The following is a 19,591-nucleotide window of genomic DNA, read 5'->3' on the forward strand; positions in this document are numbered from 1 at the left end:
TGAGAAAATTTCTCTGAATTATTCTTCCATTCCTCTCGCACCAGAGATGCTAGAAGAAAACCTGGTTTATAGCCAGTCAGAAAATTTTGCCCACACCATGGAAAGGGTGAACCACAAATAACTTAAGCCAGAATAGTGGATACGTCGTTCACCAAAACCATGGGCCAAGCATAAGCTTCAAGCGCTGTTTGAGAAGCAAAAGGGCAATGTACAAAAAGATGGAAATGATGTTCTGAATTAGAAAAAAACATCACACAAATACCAGAAAAGGGAAATGTACGACGAATACCAAAAAAGTAAAAGGGCATTGTACAAAGAGATGGCTAGGATACTGAGTTAGAAAAACACATCACACAACATGGAGGACAGGGTGAACTGTGGCATTCTCCTTTGTATCAACGGCCTATAGTAATTTTACAAAGTTCAACAAGACTGATATCACATAGGAAAAATGTTATTTCTCTTCGGGTAATCATCCATCCAAATCACCAAATAAAAATTGTTCGGACTACGACTAATTCATGGGTGACATTGCCCATGAGACTTTTAATTGTAACTTTAGTGGGTCAGGAGGCCATATCCAAGAGTTGTTCATGGACCTTAAAATGATAGGCGAAAGGTGGGTAAGACTGGACCATTTAGACCTCCAAATCATAGATTTTGGTGAAGACCCCAAGTCCCAAGCAACTTGTGAACTATTCCAAGTGGGATTGTAACATCGGGGCAAGTGTACGACCATAAAAGTCTTGGAAAAACCATAGCAATAACCCCACAATTCAACTAGGAGTATGGCAAAAAGATGTGTGAAAACCATTCCCGAAATATCTTTGAACTCGTTCAGCAAAAATATCTGTAGTAGAGCAAATAAAATGTCAATGAGCATTATAAGGGTTCTTAAAGTGTGTGGTGGGCATAAAAGATTAGTCTCGGACTCAAATTTCAACATCTTCCCCAAAAAAATTAAATATTAAAGAAAAAGGAACAAATACAAAATTAGAATAGCATAATAATACATTGGCACCGTAACCAACTATTTACTGCATGCAGCTTGGCATCCAGCTTAAAACAATGGTGAGATACCAAATAACACGAAACATAATTGATGTCAAAAAAAAAATTCAATTTACCATAAGATCGAACGATTTTCATGCTATAATGGGTCTGAGTTCGAGGGTATTCTTGTTTCAATGTATGTTCCATGAAAAAGAAAAGCCCATCTTTGAGGCACATATTGGCAATCAAGTCCCAGCTTCAACTGAAAACAGATGCAAATTGTTAACGAATGCAATATAGGATCATTTTTTTCTGAAACAGATGCCAACTATAATTTGAACATGAACTAATATACACCTATAAAACTGACCAAACAAAAAGCAACTAGGATGTATACATTGGCTTGCCTGCCTGATAGAAAAAAGCTCCCAAGTTCAAACCCTGCTGGATAGTTTAAACTTTTAACAGTAAGTTGTAAAACATTGAAAAGACTCCAGTAAAGGGTAACACTAACAAAGATTCCCGGAAAATGACCAACTAGAAATAAAAGAAAGCACAATTAAATTAGAATTCCAATTTGGTTTTCATATCTGGTGCACATGATAGCAAATTCTGGGGTTAGCCTCACCTAAAGATTGTAGAAATGTTTTTTTGGATCAGAAATAATTTCGTCGACGAATGATTATCCAAAGAGTACAATAGGAATATACCAAAAGGGATGTTTCCCGTATACAATACAAAAGCAGAACCCAATAGGACCAAAGATTGTAGAAATTATGAAAGAGGTTCGTTTTAATCCCCACATTAACAGATAGAGGAAGAAGTTTAATGACCAGCCAATATTTTGGCAATCCTGTTAAGCTGGCTTGTAACAATCAGGATAGTTTTCTTTATATAAAAAAACAGCTGTATGAGAAATGTCCCCAAATGTGACAAAATGGAGGTTCAGAAACAGGAGGATTCTTGGGTTTTTTGTACGGATGACTTCATTTGGGAGGCCCAAATGAAAAATGGCCTCCTGGAGAGAAAGTAATGGAAAGTGGCCTTCTACTTGCATCATAAGCATGCGATTTTACCAATTCGCCCCTGAGATGCACCCCTCGCACCTGTCAATATGAATTTACTCGATCCTTGATGGCTCATCACATGTTTCTCGATGTACGGTCACTCAATACCTAGCTTCATGGTCACTCGATACGACTGCAATCGATACGTGTATACTCGATCATATTAACGTCATACTCGATGCTCAATTTACTTTATACTCAATTATTTTGAATTATCCATGCCACTCGATACGGAACCTGTTTTGTAGTTAATGCTTATATACGAATATGCACAAATTGGGAAATTTTCTGACCATATACATGGTGAATTTCAAATCGATTTCCTGAGATGTGAAGTAATTTTTTTTAATTAACTAAGAACAAACAAAACTAAAACACAAAAGATAAAGTCGGGATCACTTTCCCTTCATAAAACCTAATTTTCTTGACGAAGATCAAGTTATAAAGGCATTGAGATCATTTCACTATATTGTCTCACCTCAAATAAGTAAATGTGCTTTTTCCTGCTCATTTTTTTTTTTTAACTTTTCTGACGATTTGGGAGACATACAAACGTAGTGAAGAGAACGAGTGAGTGTGTACTGATACATGCAAGTAGCTCTCAGTGGAGTGAAGATGAGGGGAGAGAGCTATAAAACAATAAGCATCGAGTTGAGAATACCGAACATCGAGTATTTAACAATTACCTATTTTCCTAAATGCTCATTTTTTGTATTGTTTTTCTTGAAGGATGGATAAGTATATATTCTTACGTTATGGTGGTATGTGGGACAACATAAAAGAATGCTATACTGGAGGCCATTTAAAGGGTGTGCTAGTTCCAAGCACATTGACGTACAATGAGCTGGTAAATCTTGTATATGATATCATGCAAGTTAGTTCGACAGAGTTCAAGATTATAATGAGGGTGAAATATAAGAGGGATATCGATTCTCCTCCAGTATGCTTAATGGACGATGCTGATGTTAAATTTCTCCTCTCAGAGTACGATCGTACTAGACTGCAAGTATTTGTAAGTCTTGAGGAAATCGAAAAATTCATCGCGGGACTCATTCCTAACCTCTTCCTCTTCTATCATCGCATTCTCATTTACACATGTCCCAACATCTTTTATTGTCACATTCGGATGCAATACATTCGCTATATTAACATCAATGTTTTCGTTTTCCAGTGAGACAACCAACGGACAAACATCATGCTCATTTACATCACCTTCACACATGGGTTGGTCTGATTTCTCTGGGTAATCAAATTTTCCCGCGATGAATTTTTTCGATTTCCTCAAGACTTACAAATACTTGCAGTCTAGTACGATCGTACTCTGAGAGGAGAAATTTAACATCAGCATCGTCCATTAAGCATACTGGAGGAGAATCGATATCCATCTTATATTTCACCCTCATTATAATCTTGAACTCTGTCGAACTAACTTGCATGATATCATATACAAGATTTACCAGCTCATTGTATGTCAATATACTTGGAACTAGCAAACCCTTCAAACGGCCTCTAGTATAGCATTCTTATGTGTCATCCCATATACCACCATAACGTAAGAATATATATTTATCCATCATTCAAGAAAAACAATACAAAAAGTGAGCATTTAGGAAAATAGGTAACTGTTAAATACTTGCTATACTCGCTACTCGATTCCACAATTTGAGCTTCAGATTCCTCCTTCTACAAACTTGTTTATAAATGTCTTCATTCTCTTACCTTAAAATTTGAGCTTCAAATTCCTCCTTATCAGCCCAGAAACCTTCAAACTTCACACCTTGCTAACGATCACTCGAGAGCTTGAACTACTTGGGGAAACTTCCGATTTCAACTCAGTTTCTTGGGAAATTGCTTCTGGCAGCCCAAAGTCATCATTCACACACTTCGAACTTCAAATCAGCTCAAGAACTTCCCACTTCGCACGAGTCAAAAGGCCAAACCGAGAGCTTCTTCTACTTCTTTCTTTTTATAGTTAAGGATGCATGCCTCAAATCAAGCTTAAGGTGTCAGCTAGCCCACTAAGTGGGATTAATTTCCCTAACCTCGACAGCTGGCCCACCAAGGTGAGTGATTAAGCTAAAATCTTTCACTAGCTCACCAACGCATGACTTTTCCTTCACCTCCCATCCGTGCATGGCTCACTTGATTGCATGCCCAGCTCGACCAATGCATGTGCTTGCTCCATCAGCACTTGAGGCACGCACCTCTCTAACCTCAGCGCATGCTTCAATGCCTCCTCATGCCAACGCCTAGACTAGTGGCCGTCACATGGCTTCATTCTTGGTCATCACTTAGCCAATGCACACTTAGACCTTGCCTCTACAGAGCCTTGCCTCAACTCATGTCTTACGCCCCTCCTAACCTTGTTAGATGCATATGGTTGCCGCACACCCACCTTGGTCATCAAGCCTACTTAGCCCCAACGTATGGCCCATACTTAGCCACATTCTTCTTCCTACAAGGCACACACGCTTCCTTTACCCGAGAGCCCTATACTTCAACACTTCGAATATTTTCTTCATCCCTTACCATTCTCAAGCCTTTTCCCTACATCAGTAATACTTAACATAAGTTAACCATTCTTAACATATTAATCAGCATACTTAAGTAGGAAAAACAAGGCACAGGATTCACATTTTTTCTTTCTATATTTGTAAAAGATCTTCCTTCTATATAAGAAGACCTAATCTGCACATATTCAATAAGAAAAAGGAGATTAATATTTCTATTCCTCCAATTTCTACACTTCATATGCCACCACCAAAACACATTTGTTACCAAACCCTTTTCCCTCCATAATTTCTCCCAAAGTGATGCAGACTACGAATTTTGGAGAATTCTTAGAGTAGAAATATTATTCATTAGTTGTTCATACATGAGGGAACGACTCCTATTTATAGAGTTTTCATACAAATGAGGTAAAAAGGGAATTAACCTAGACTTTTACCCAATTACCCAATTAGGCCCACTCTTCTTACATCATTCTACCCCTCCAAAGAGAAAACTCATTCTCGAGTTTAAAAAAAATGAATCAATCAAGAAATAAAATAAACTCATTCAACAGAGTAGGGTCAAACCAACCTCCTACATCTTAAACAAAAATGTTATGAAAAAAGTCCAAGACATAACCAATTTGATGTAGACCACGAATTTGGAAGAATTTTTTAAAAAGAAATATTATTCATTAGTTGTTCATACATGAGGGAATTGACTCCTATTCAAAGAGTTTTAATAGAAGTGGGGTAAAAAGTGAATTAACCAAGACTTTTACCCAATTACCCAATTAGCTCCATCTTCTTACATCACAAAGACTCCAAGTCCACTCCATTGTATGTATTTTCTGAGTTTAGTTCGAAGATCCACCCTTTCTTATTTCCTACTCTATAATCTTCTGTAGCTTCATTTTAGCTACATTTTCCACTAAAGTTGACTAAAATTTGTCTTTTCTCATTGAATGCATTTTCATTAGAAGAAACTTCATTTTAATTAGAAGAATTAGTATGACACAATATCTCAGTATTTCCCATAATATTTTGGCAAGAATTTTATAAGTGATGAGGTCAACTAGTCGATTCCTTCACCAGTCAACTAGTCGATTCCTTCACCATCCACGCTTTCTACTTTTTCGGTACAAGAAAATGAATACATTCCAAAATCTAAGAGTAAATTCCATCGTAAATTCATCCAGACCTGGAGCCTTACATCTTCCTAACTTGCCTTATTTCAATTGCCCTCAACAATAGAGTTGAAGATAGTGATATCTGTTTTTTCTTTTTTTTTAAGAAATAATAATGATAATAACAAATAAAGTCAAACTTACCCAAAGAAGTAAAGGAAGTCCATCAAAAGGTTCCCAAAGTTCTGCAGGGACATTGAATTAGGGAAAGTTTAAATTCATAACCTCCATTAGATATGCCCAAGGAGAGAAAACAACACCGATTTAAAAAATTAATACAAGCCTCAAGATTTTAATATTGTTGGTATGTACATGCATCAGAACTGCAAAATTATGAGAACTTACGATTGCTTGGTACAAAGTACAAATGTAATAAAGAATCGGAAATGATCCTAAATGGAGACAAATTTGACAAAACGAAAACAAAAGATATGTCAATAAACTGTTTTGGATCTCAACAAGTAAGAAAGGATGAGTTTCCTTACCCACGGTAAAGGGATAACCATCATCTCCTCATTGAGATGACAACCACGATCAAAGAAAAGACTTTAGCGGGGACCAAATGATGATTGCCAACTGAATGACATTAAACAGTTAGAACGAAAATGAACTCTGCCAAAAAAATCTAAATAAATGATAAACACGTGCTCAATCTTGAAGTAATAGAACTTTGTTTGTACCTCAATTGTCGCAGACATAAACTTACTGCCAAGTAAGCAAGTGGACGAACCCTCACCACTTCTTAGGTCCTCCAGAGTAGCTAGGTTTGATCCTACGTATGATCAGACAAGCATAAGTTCTTAATGATCTTTTTCAGTAAAACAAAAATTGCACACAAGAGGGTTCTAGTATTCTCTCCTTTGAAAGTGTAAATTTTACAGGCATCTTGAAAGTTTGATCCAAATGAATTCCCACTAAAGAATTCGAAGTGGGGACCCAAATGATGATCACATAACTGAACATTATATAGGAAGTTACTATGAAATAGTGGACCATGGAGACTAAAAAAATTAATGGTAATCTCGGAGAAAGCCACAGAATTTAGCACATACCCTACTGACATGGAGCAGCACTTCGACCTAGTTGACAAGTGAACAAACCCATCATTACATAGGTCCTAATTGAATGATAAGATAAGATTCCATGGGACACACATTATCCTACAATTCATAAGTACTTCCTAAGATGCTTTTGATCTCCTTCAATTGATGTAGCCCATAAAAACACTTTGATGAAGAGTATCCAAACAATCTTCTTTTTCGTTTTAAAAGGTTGACCCATCAAAGATAAAGGAAGATCCCTAGGTCATTTGGTAGAACTGTATAGCCCATCTTCAGGATGAAAGATTTTCCTTACAAAACAAGTTTGCAAAGCTACAAGAGAGGAAAATATGGCTCTGTGACTCTGCACTCTTCTTGCACAGCAAACGCCATTGTGGGGAAATGGACATATTAGACATCTGCATTGAAGCTATTCAAAGGTGTTAATGACTCGGTGGTGTAAACCAAATATTGCAGAGAAATCAATATTATTCAATGAGTTCCTTTCAACAAATGGCGTCCTTTATATGGGAGAAAAACCACGAACAAAATATACCTAAAACAAAACAGCCTTCCAACTAAAACAAATAGACCCTCACAGTAAAACATAAACCAGCGGTAAAAAATAAAAAAAATAAGAAAAGTAATTAACAACCAAATAAACTACATCACTAATAGAACTTCATCTTTTTGGGGTGGTCACTCCATATTCCATGTAGATTTGTATAGAATGTTAAAATTCACTTTTCAAGCCGATGCCATTAAGAATTTAGTAGAGAAGAATCCGTTGCTATCAAGCTTCCAGCAAGGATTCAGTAAGGAAGGCATTAGGTTAGATCATTCTTCAATTTGAGCATCCTTTAGGTTTCTTCTCATCTTTAGAACGCAGATTTCAGCTTCTACCTTCGAACCATCGTTAACCAAGGCTTGGTTATTGTTTGATTTTCTTTCTTTTCTCTTGTAATATTAGATGGTTATTATGTATACATTTATCATTTATGTTTGTAATATTCTGTAATACTTTTTTTCTTTATTGGTTGATCGTCTTTCTTCTATATAAGAAGACCTTGTATTTGATTCATAACAAAGAAGAATAACTTACACTATTCTCTTCTAATTTCTACTTGGTATCAGAGCAGAAGGAAAAAGAAAACCAACCTTTAGAAACCCTAGGCACTGCTGGCAACCAGGTCGAAACCCTAGCTGTCATCCTAAAATGGAAATCTACTTTCGACACTTTCTCCATGTTAGGCAGCTTCTATTCCTTTAAGCCGATTTGAGTGTGTTCACGACCGATTTAGTCGTGGTTGTTTGTCCTTTCTCTCGTGGGTTCATCGTCAAAAGCCATCCTAGCCACTGCCGAGTCACTGACAGCCATCGTACCGGCCATCGCTCCGCCGAACGTTGTCGCATTCATCGTCGGTCGCCAATCGCTTGAAGGGTGTATGCCCATTCGATTGTTTTGCGTCTCTAATCATAGTTTTCGGGCTTAGAGAGATATGTGCTCGTAGATCAATTGGCAATTTAAAACGGGTGATTGCTCTGATTCGGTTAGATCAAGTTGGCTTGGTTCAATTATAGCTGGTTTGGTCTGCCTCAATTATAGCTGGTTAATTTCTGGTTTATTTTAAACTGGTTTGGTCTGGTCAGTTCATCCGGTTTGCCTCAATTTGGTTCAAGTCTGGTTTGGTTCTATTCACATTTGTGGTTCAATTCAAAGTTTTTTCTAGTGTGAGTGAATTATTCTATTCTAATTTCAAGTTGTTGGTTGCTTACTTAAGTTACCTCATTATAGAACAAATTCATCAAAACTCTTACACTGTCGCAAACCATTTTTTCATCTCATAATCTTTGTGTTTCCTTGGCACATGTAGGTAACTATCTTCCAGCCTTTTCTAGCAATAGTTCATCCCCTTAGATCATTGATCCAAAAGCCACTGATCACATGACTGGTTTATCTCACCTTTTTGATTTGTACTCTATTTCTCATAAAAATTAAAAAATTAAAATTGCCGATGGCAATTTCTTTTCTACTGTGGGAAAATGAACCATTAAATTGATTGATACTCTTTCTTTGCAGTCCGTTCTCCATGTTCCTAAACTAGCATGTAACATGTTATCTATTAATGAACTTTGTCGAGATTCTAACTATCATGTTATTTTCTTTGATTCTCATTGTATCTTTCAACATCAGGAGTTAGGACAGCAAATTGGGGGTACTAGGATGCTTGATGGTCTCTACTACTTTGATCGAGGTTTTTTTAAGTAATAAAATAACTCAAGGCCTTAGTAGTATTAGTTCTCTTTCGGATCATGAACAAATCATACTTTGACATCGTAAATTAGGACATCCCTATTTTCACTATCTTAAACACATGTTTCCAAATTTGTTAAAAGAATATGGATTATTCTTCTCTTCACTGTAGAAATTGCATTTTTGCAAAAAGTCATCGATCCACATGTTATAAGATATATTTAAATTATAGTCGTCCTTTATTGTAATTTTGTATATCCTAGATCAGGGTTTCTCATTCTCCTATATATATGTACCTTTTATCTAACTAAATGATAAGAAATTCATTCTCCAAAAGTACAGAGTACATGGTATCAGAGTCATTCTTTGTTTTGGGGTTTAGAATATTCTTTGAAGGCTTTGTGAGTTAGGATTTGAATTTGGGTCTATCACTTCTATTGGTCATTTGATGACACCGCCCACCTCAAGAGGAGCGTTGCTGCCGTCCGACTCAGTTTACCGTCGCCATTCACCGAAACATCCGCATGTGAGTCACACGCACCACCAATTCGGATCGCTCCGTCGCCACGTGTCGGCACGTGGGAGTGCGTGAGGACGTCTTCTTTGCTTCCGTCAGTTGGGTTCGTCTCGGGTTAGCCTTTCCAATCCATCTGTGCCTTTAGTTCTACCAACATCTACTCGAGTGTAAGGCGGTTTGGAAAATACCCTTTTGTTCCTAAGGTTTGTGACTGTTTTGCTCTCATTTGGGACTGTTTTGCTCTTTGATTTACCTTGCTTTTGATTCTAATTTGTTTAATTCCCTTGTGGGATCGTGTGTTGGTTCATAATGGATGAGATGGAGCCTATGGTTGTATCCGATGTAATTCCTTTAGCATCAAAGATAGTAGAACATAAGTTGAATGGAGCTAATTACTATGATTGGCATCGCACTATTCATTTTTATTTACTTAGTAGTGATATGGATGATCATGTGACTGAGAATCTACCACAAGATGATATGAAAAAGGCTTGGCTTCGTATGACGTTCGACTTTATCTTCAGATTAAGAATTCAATTGAAAGTCAGGCTGTTGATTTGGTAAATCAATGTAATTCTGTTAAGGAACTCTTAGAGTTCTTAGAATTTTTGTACTTGGGAAAAGAACATGTCCATCAAATGTTTGAAGTTTTATGCAATTCTTTCGAGCCGAACAGAAAGCAGAATCTGTTACAAGCTATTTATGGGGCTTAAAAAGACAGCTATTGAACTTGCCTTATTGTTACTTTTTAGCCTAGATGTCAAAGTTCAACAATCCCAACGAGAAAAGATGGCTGTTATGATATTTCTGAATGGACTTTCACCTGAATTTGGAATGGCTAAAACACAGATTCTTTCTGATTCTAAGATTCCATTGTTAAAGGAGGTCTTCAGTCATGTTCTTCGTATTGAGAGCTCTCAATCTGGTTCGTCTATTTCTCATCCTAGTAGTACTCTTTTAAGCAAGAATAATAACTCTCGGATTACTCCAGGAATGACCGACAATTTTCAGAAGCCTAGTTATGATAATCGAAAATCAGATTCTTAGGAGATTGTTTATCACTATTGTCATAAGCCAAGTCATCTGAAACGTGATTGTCGAAAATTGTTGTACAAGGCTCAACGATCTCAACATGCTCAGTAGCTTCCACCAGTGATATGGCCGAAAAATCTATTACCATCTCTGTTGACGATTTTGCTAAATTTCAAGAATCCTTGCAGGCATGTTCTTCATCGAACCCTACTACCACCATTGCTAAGACAGGTAATTCAAAATGCCTCCTTACATCATCTACCAAGTGGGTCATAGACTCAGGTGCCACGCTCATAGACAGGTAATTCTAACTTATTTTCTACACCTTTGTCCCCCTGTCCCATCCCCATCTGCCACTTTGGCAGATGGATCCACCTCCTCTGTTCTTGTATCCGACACCATTCCTCTCACCCCATCTCTTTCTTTGTCCTCTGTATTACATTTGCCTCAGTTTCCTTTTAATTTGATTTCTATTAGCCAGTTTACACACGACCTTAATTGTTGTGTCTTGTTTTCTCCTGGTTATAGCTTGTTTCAGGATCGTCTGATGAAGAAGATTATTGGTAGAGGACATGAGTCGGGGAGCCTTTACATTTTTTACCACCAGATACCAAAAGTTGTAGCTTGCTCTAGCATTACATCCCCGTTTACAGTTCACTATCGTCTGGGTCATCCTTCTTTGTCCATGTTGAAGAAAATTTATCTTGAATTTCGTTCTTTGTCGTCTTTGAATTGTGATTCGTGTCAGTTTTCTAAATTTCATCGTCTTAGTTCTAGTCCTAGAGTCCATAAACGAGCCAACGCTCCATTTGAATTAGTTCATTATTATATTGGATCTTGTCCAGTTGTGTCTCAAACAGGTTTTCGTTATTTTGTTACTTTTGTTGACGATTATTCTGGTGTCTTGGTTATATTTAATGAAAAATCGTTCTGAGTTATTGTCTCATTTTTGTGCTTTTCTTGCTGAAATTCGAAATCAATTTAATGTCTCTATCAAAACCTAGCGTACTGATAATGTTGGTGAATATTTTTCTCATGTACTTGGATCTTACTTATGTGATCATGGCATCATTCATCAATCCTTTTGCACAGATACTCCATCTCAAAATGGAGTTGCTGAAAGAAAGAATAGACACCTCCTTGAAACAGCCCGCGCCTTATCCTTTCAAATGCATGTTCTAAAGCATTTTTCCTTTCAAATGCTGTGTCTACTGCTTGCTTCTTGATTAATAAAATGCCTTCCTCTGTCCTAAATAGAGAGATTTCTTATTGTACTCTTTTTCCTACGAAATCTTTGTTTCCAGTTGCTCCTAAGATCTTTGGTTGTGCTTGTTTTGTTCGAGATATTCGTCCAAATCATACCAAATTAGATCCGAAATCTTTGAAATGCATTTTCTTAGGCTATTTGCGTGTTCAAAAGGGTTATCATTGTTATTGTCCTACTTTGAACAGAAATTTCATATCTCCTAATGTTACATTCTTCGAAGATATACCCTTTAGTCCATCACCGTTGAGTCCGTGTCAGAGGAAAGATGAGATTTTTTTTTCTATGAGATTACATCTTCTCCTTCACCTTCCTCTGTGTCTCTTCCTTCTGACCCTCCAGTTACTCGAATCTACTCCAGGCGTCCTCCACAACCACCTTCAGACCTATGTCCTCCATCACTAGCTTCTTCGAGTCTACTTACCCTATTTCTTCATTTGTTTCGTATAACTAGTTATTTTCTCCCACTTATTCCTTTATTACATCTTTTGATTCCACCTATCTCTAACTCTGTCAATGAAGCTTTATCTCATCCCGAGTAGCGTAGTGCAATGATTGAGGAGATGACTGCTTTGGATGATAATGGTACTTGGGATCTTGTTTCGCGTCCAACTGGAAAGAAGGCTATTGGGTGTAAATAGGTGTTCGCTATAAAGGTTAATCCCGATGGAACAGTGGCTTGGTTGAAAACTTGTCTTGTTGCCAAAGGTTATGCCTAAATTTATGGGACTGATTATTCGGACACATTTTCTCCTGTTGCTAAATTAACTTCCATTCGACTATTTATATCAATAGTTGCTATTCACAATTGGCGTTTGCATCAACTTGACATTAAAAATGCTTTTCTTCATGGTGATCTTCAAGAGGAAGTCTATATGGAGCAATCACTTAGGTTTGTTGCTCAAGGGGAGAATGATAAAGTATGTCAGCTTCGAAAATCTTTGTATGGACTAAAACAAAGTCCTCGTGCATGGTTTGGTAAGTTTAGTCAAGCACTCAAATGTTTTGGTACGAAGAAAAGTACGTCTGATCATTCTGTATTCTATCGACAATCTGACAATGGAATTACTTTGCTAATTGTACATGTTGATAATATCATTATCACTGGAAATGATGTATCAGGTATATCTTCTCTTAAGACTTTTCTCCAGGGTCAATTTCATACCAATGATTTGGGGCCATTGAAGTATTTCTTGGGTATTGAAGTAATGAGAAGTAAGAAAGGTATTTACCTATCCCAACGGAAATACGTACTTGATTTATTGTTTGAGATAGGTAAACTAGGTGTTAAACCATGTAGTGTTCCTATGATACCAAATTTGCAACTTGCTAAGGATGGAGAATTGTTTAAAGATCCTAAGAGATATAGAAGATTAGTTAGAAAGTTGAACAATTTAACAGTGACACGACATGACACTGCTTATTCTGTGAGTATTGTGAGTCAGTTTATGTCTTCCTCGACTGTGGATCATTGGGTTGCAGTTGAAAATTCTATGTTATCTAAAAGCTACACCTGGACGTGAGAAGATCATGGTCATACAAGGGTTGAATGTTTTTCAGATGCCGATTGGACTGGATCTCGAGAAGATAGGAGATCAACTTCTGGATATTGTGTTTTTGTAGGAGGAAACTTGGTGTCGTGAAAAAGTAAGAAACAGAATGTAGTTTCCCGTTTGAGTGCCAAGTCAGAATATAGAGCTATGGTACAATCTATGTGTGAAATAGTGTAGATAAATCAACTTTTGTCAAAAATGGGCTTCAGTGTTACTGTGCCAGCTAGACTATGGTGTGATAATCAAGCTACTCTCTATATTGCATCCAACCCAGCATTTCATGAACAAACTAAACATATTGAAGTGGACTGTCATTTTATTCGCGAGAAAATACAAAGGTTGATATCTACAGGATATGTGGAGACTGGAGAACAATTGGGAGATATCCTTACTAAAGCAATAAATTGAGCAAGAATAAGCTATCTATGCAATAAACTGAGCATGATTGACAAATTTGCTCCAGCTTGAGGAGGAGTGTTATGATATGTATTTATTTTGTAATTATAATTAGTTGTCCTTTATTGTAATTTTATATCTCCTTGATCAGGGTTTCTTAGTTATCTATATATATGTATATTTAGCCTGATTAATTGAATAAGATTATTATTCTCTCTAAAACTATTGAGTATACTTACAATGTGTGGTGGCCATGAAAAATTAGTTTCTGGCACAATTCAAACTTAGAATAACATAATAATAGATTGGCACTGGCACAATTCAAACTTAGAATAACATAATAATAGATTGGCACTGCAACTCTGACTATTTACTGCATGCAGCTTGGCAGCCAACTTAAAACAATGGTGAAATACCAAGTAATATGAAACGTGCTTGTATGTCAAAAAAAAAAAAAAGTTTAAAAATTTACCATCATATCCGATGATTTTCATGCTATGATGGGCTTTACTGAGTTCGAGCACATTCTTGTCTTGATGTCTGGTTAGGGGAAAAGAAAAGGCCATCCTTGAAGCATATGTTCTGCAATCAAGTCCGAGCATCAACTGAAAACAAATGCAAATTGTTCATGAATGCAATATAGGATAATTTTTTCTGAAACCGATGCAAACTATAACTTGAATATTAATTAAAATACACTTATAAAACTGAAAAAACTAAAGCAACTAGGATGTATACAATGAAAATTGCAGCCCGCGACTTGACACTCTCCACCCTTGTCTTTTATTTCATTCTTCTCATCATTAGCATTTGTATTATTCTATTGAGATTGAAAAACTCTCGTTATCAATATCATTGCCATTATATTCTTCCATCTAGCATGAGTAGCTAAATTCATAATGGGTTGGGAAGGATAAAACTAACATGTTACTAAGTAATATATAAGCGTTCATTTTGTTTCGTGTATGCTTCATAAACTGTTTTAGATCAAATCGAGAGATTGCTCTCGATAGAATTAATCACTGCTTGAAAAAGTAAGGGATTTTAGAACTCATTAAACAAGAGACGTAGCTTTAGAAATAAAGTTAATCTTCTACATGAAATATTCATCGCATACATCCTAGAGATAGGGTATTGCGGCTCAAAGCACTGGAGGTGAAGTTTATAATTTATGAGTAATTTGCATGAACGTGTGGCTTATGCATTGCTTGGGAAATGTTAGTAGAAATATTTCTCAACCCTACTTTATTTATTGAAATCTCATTTCTTGACCCCTGCAAGCTGCTTTACTTTACGTTGTAATTGTCATCACATACTTAACACTGTCCAAAAGATCTTTGAGAATTATACTGTTCTACCAAAAGGCTTGCAAGAGAAAAAGGTTCGATACAGAGAGATTTTAAAGCTCCCAATACAATCCTTTTCAAATGTCATTCTCAATAAGACTACTTAATACATCACCAACTAAAAGAAGTAAGAAGGGACGGTGAAGAAGGCCCTCTTGATGGGCCAGCCGCTAGAGTCATCAGTGAGATATCAGTTACCACTTTGGATAAAGAGGTCACCTTACCTTAAAGGTCTGCCTAATTCCTTTTACTGTTCTCTCTCTCCCATTTATGAAAATAAAGAACTTCATATGCTTTCCTCTTTGTATTGATTACTATAAAAGCATAACAATACAACTTGAAAAACACAGATTAAGAACGATAATTCCAATTAAAGCATACACCTTGAATAGAAAACTTCCAAATGACTTGGAAAGAGAGCATAAGAAATTGATGCTCAAAATACAAGGAAACAATGATAAGCAAGGATTTTTTTTTTTTTTTTTTTAAAAAACAGAAACAAAACTTTTCATTGAAGAAATAAAAAGAAACTAATACAAGGAAACAATAATAAGTAAGGTAGAAGATACATAGAACAATACAAGAACAATAAGGGCAACGCAAAATGACAAAGAGAGGCCAAGACTTCAGAAACTGAGATTCTAACACCACTTCAAAATTTCAGGAGACAAAAGATCCTTCCAACCGAAGAGACTTCCAGCAGAGGGCAAAATTTGTAACTCAAAGGTCTTAGAGCTTTTGACTGCGAATGAAGCTTGAAAATGAAGCCAAATCAAACTGACTGGCTTGATGCTTAATCAAAAACATCTCTAGAAATAAAACATCAAAGCAGAATCTTCTCAACTGGCCATATCAGTGAGTAGGATGAGAATGACAACTTGCTCCTAAGCTTTAATGGTCTAGTGGATAAAAGAATAAGCAAAAGGTGGCTAGATGCATGAGAAATTCAAAACGCCTGTCTTCAATAATTTACTAAAAAGGTATGAAGAGCTTAAAAAGATGGATAAATGTGGACGGAAATACTTTCAGAAGAAGAAGAGCATGTTCAAACTTCACTTTGAAATTGCCAACCTTATACCAGTCTCTAATGTTGCATAAACTCATGCCTTGTTCTTTGTTTTCAACAGTTAAAATGAATTTATTTAGTTGAAGAGCCCGAAGAATCTCATACCAATCGTCGGTGAAGTTTTGTCTTAAGATGATGAATTTGTATGGGTAGAATGCAGCAAACTCAAGATTGGGAAGCGGGTGAAGGGAGTGTGGCAAAGTCTGTAGGACAAGGTGGGCCAATCAACCAATCACAAGTCACCTTTTGTTTGTGGAGAGCATCTTTGTAAGAAAGAGTTGTGGTACTAGGGTTGTTATGTGGTTTGAAGGTAGGTGGTGCGTGTGGATCCTTAAGAAGAGCAAAGAAACCTTTCCAGCCGCTTCTGTTGGTTCCACCGAGCAAGATAAGTTTATTTAAACCTCCATTAACACCAAGCTTGGTTATCTCTACAACATGGCCTTTCCAATTTGAGATGTTTACCACCCAAACATCATATTCAACCAAACGAGACTTGTTGAAAATTTTCTAGTTCAATGGGGCTTCAATCAAGGAAGAAAAGTTGGAGTGTAACCAAGCTAGGGATTACTTCTTAAGAAAGAGAGTAAAGAATTTTCCCTAGATGCTTCAGTGATCCTAATTCCATGAGACATTTCTAAAGAAAAGGTCTTCCTATCAATGGTGAAGGTGGGAGGAGGAGGGTGGGAATGCCTCCACATCATTCCAACAAGCCTTCCCTCCAGAGGGATTCTCTTGTAAGTCGTTCTTTAGGTTGTTATAGGATCCCTCTCCCATTGTTGAGTTGGTCTTTAACACTTTATGGAGGATTAAGATTCCTAAGAAAGTTATGCCTTCGTTAATGGGACCTTTTTTGTTGAATCTTTTATCGGAAGGCGGAGGAAAACTTGGATCACCTACTTTGGGAGTGTCAGTTTGCAAAATCTGTGTGGAATGACTTCTTTCAGGAGTTCAATTATACTATTACTTGTCAGATAGGTGTTCGGTCGATAATCGAGGAGTTCCTCCTTCATCCGCCTTTCAAAGAAAAATATCGCTTTCTTTGCTTTGCTAGAGTGTGTGCTTTATTGTGGGATCTTTGGAGGAGGGGAGGAACAACCGAGTGTTCCGTGGTGGAGCGAGACCCTAGTGAGGTTTCATATTTCTCTTTGGCCTTCGGTAACAAAGACTTTTGTAATTATTCCCTACGCAATATCTTACTTAGTTGGAAATCCTTTCTGTAGGGGGGTATTTTGTGGGCTTGGTTTTTTGTACACTTGTGTATTCTTTCATTTTTTCCTGAATGAAAGCAATTGTTTCTATTTTTTTTTTTATTTTAAAAAATCTCCAACAAGCCTAAATGACCGGAAAAGTTTCAGTAGAAGCGAGGGAGGAGGCTAGGAGGGATGAAGGAGGAAAGGGGAGAGAGGTGGGAGGGGAGAGCATTTTTTCCATTCTTTTTCTAAAACTATATCTCTGGACTCCTATAACTTCTTAAATATTAAGACTACTATTGAACAAAAAGCCTTAATTCTTAAGACAAGCTTAAGAGAAAACTCCTTAATTTGGCCTTATTTCCTCGATTTGAGGGTCAAGATAAGGTGGTTTGGTCATTCGACTCCTCCAATAAGTTCTCTTCAAAGTCAACTTCCCTTGCTAAAATGGGGTTGACAAGCAATTGCTTTCTTTTTATAACTCTGTGTTCGTTCCTTTGAATGATAAGGAAAAAGTGAAATGGAGAAAGCAATGTGAACCATGACCATTGGAAATAACACTAACCTTTGGGTACTGTCAGTATTAGATAAAACATTTGACTACACATCAACACTTCAAAAGCATTGACATTGAGTTCCAACCAATTAAACCTTTCATAGACTTCGTAGTTTTTCATTTTAAAGAAAATAATAATAATAATAATATAAACTGAGTAGCTTAAATACCTCCATGCACATAAAGGTAATAGATCAAGCCCTTATGATAAATCAATGCTAGGAATTATTTTCTGCAGCACCCTATTAGCTGCATCCGAACTCGTGTCACCATCATGAAGGGATATCAGCACACTCTCCATAATAGAATAAGCTTCAGAAAAGGCCTACAAACAAAAATTTTGAATAATTAGAGAACTCGAGAGAGAGGGAGAGTTATAACCACAGTTAAATATTTTTTATAGGAACAACCATAAAAAATACAGTTATAGAGGGGAAAAAAATAGTAAGTAAATAAAACTTTGTACACTTCTTTTTTCAAATAAATGAACCATAAAAATAAAAATAGTTAGTCATGAATCTGATATAAGTTAAATCTATGTATACTTCTTTTTTCAAAGAAATGAAGCTTTGAGAAAAATGAAAGAATTTACAAACAAGTCCACGAAAGGAATTGTCGACCACCTACAAGAAAGTAGTTGCATCCCAAAAGATAAGACCAAACCAACCATATCATAACTGTGTTAAAGACGTCAGGAATAGTGTCTGAATGAGCTTCTTGTGATCTTAACTTCAAAGGGCAAAATTGAAATAGAGATATTTGGTTTTACATGGACATAATGACTCTTTCTTTTTCCCAGCAATCAAGATTGCATCATGAAGTGATTTACAAATTGTGTACCATATCAAGCCGTAAAGTACTTCCTATCCACGCCATCAAAGTAAATAATGCTACCAGGACAGACACCTCACCTTGATACATTGATGAATACGAAAACAATTTCGTCCAACATTATTCATGGGGAAAAGTGGATCATCAATATGTAAAGGATCAATGCTACATACAAAAATGGAACGTGGTTAACAGTTATAACTAACCCAAAAATAGTAAAAATAGGCATCGCCATAGATAGTACTAAGAAATGGCGTCAAAATAACCATGTGATAACCAATTTGGAATTAACAAATTACCTATATCCCCTTTCCCTCTTTATATAGACTCCACTCCCCTGTATTGAAATGCGCATTTGGCGAGGATCAAATACATTCCTGAATTAAAAGTAAACGATTCTACATTAAAATATATACATTAAAGTTGCAGTCCACTATTGCAGTGCAAAAAGAACTGAAATTAGAAACTTAACTTCAGTTATCTTTTCCATTTTACAGCGGAAATGTTAGTGAAATTAGTTTTTTGAAAAGAAATAATAATGATAATAATAAATAATTCAAACTTACCCAAAGAAGTAAAGGAAGTCCATCAAAAGGCTCCCAAAGTTCTGCATGAACATTGAATTTGGAAAAGTTCAAATTCAGAAACACCATTAGATATAACCATTGCCCAGGGAGAGAAAGCAACACCAATAACAATGGTTAAAAAATTAAAACAGACCTCGGGATTTTAACATATACACTGCATTTAATTAAAGACATGAAATTTTATATCACGGCATTGAAGATTGAATTTCTCGGAGATCATCCA

General features: G+C 36.4%; 1 protein-coding gene across 23 annotated transcripts in view; it reads right to left on the bottom strand.

Moving 5' to 3' along the window:
* Positions 1–266: 266 nt before the first annotated feature.
* Positions 267–19,591, bottom strand: part of LOC120075313 — a 45,286-nt gene continuing 25,961 nt past the window's right edge. The window contains exons 12-24 of one of the 23 annotated variants that reach the window (XM_039028657.1): positions 19,348–19,388; positions 19,081–19,158; positions 18,862–18,946; positions 18,121–18,275; positions 14,265–14,397; positions 6,789–7,195; positions 6,417–6,508; positions 6,222–6,312; positions 6,082–6,128; positions 5,881–5,921; positions 1,391–1,434; positions 1,128–1,255; positions 267–850 (exon numbers count right to left, since the gene is read on the bottom strand). In XM_039028657.1, the coding sequence (XP_038884585.1) occupies positions 18,153–18,275; positions 18,862–18,946; positions 19,081–19,158; positions 19,348–19,388 (327 nt within the window). In that variant the 3' untranslated portion in view covers positions 267–850; positions 1,128–1,255; positions 1,391–1,434; ... (5 more) ...; positions 14,265–14,397; positions 18,121–18,152. The other 22 variants (XM_039028649.1, XM_039028663.1, XM_039028710.1 and 19 more) reach the window with 22 other exon arrangements.

The sequence above is a fragment of the Benincasa hispida genome, chromosome 1 (genome assembly GCF_009727055.1).
Source record: "Benincasa hispida cultivar B227 chromosome 1, ASM972705v1, whole genome shotgun sequence".
Taxonomy (NCBI): domain Eukaryota; kingdom Viridiplantae; phylum Streptophyta; class Magnoliopsida; order Cucurbitales; family Cucurbitaceae; genus Benincasa; species Benincasa hispida.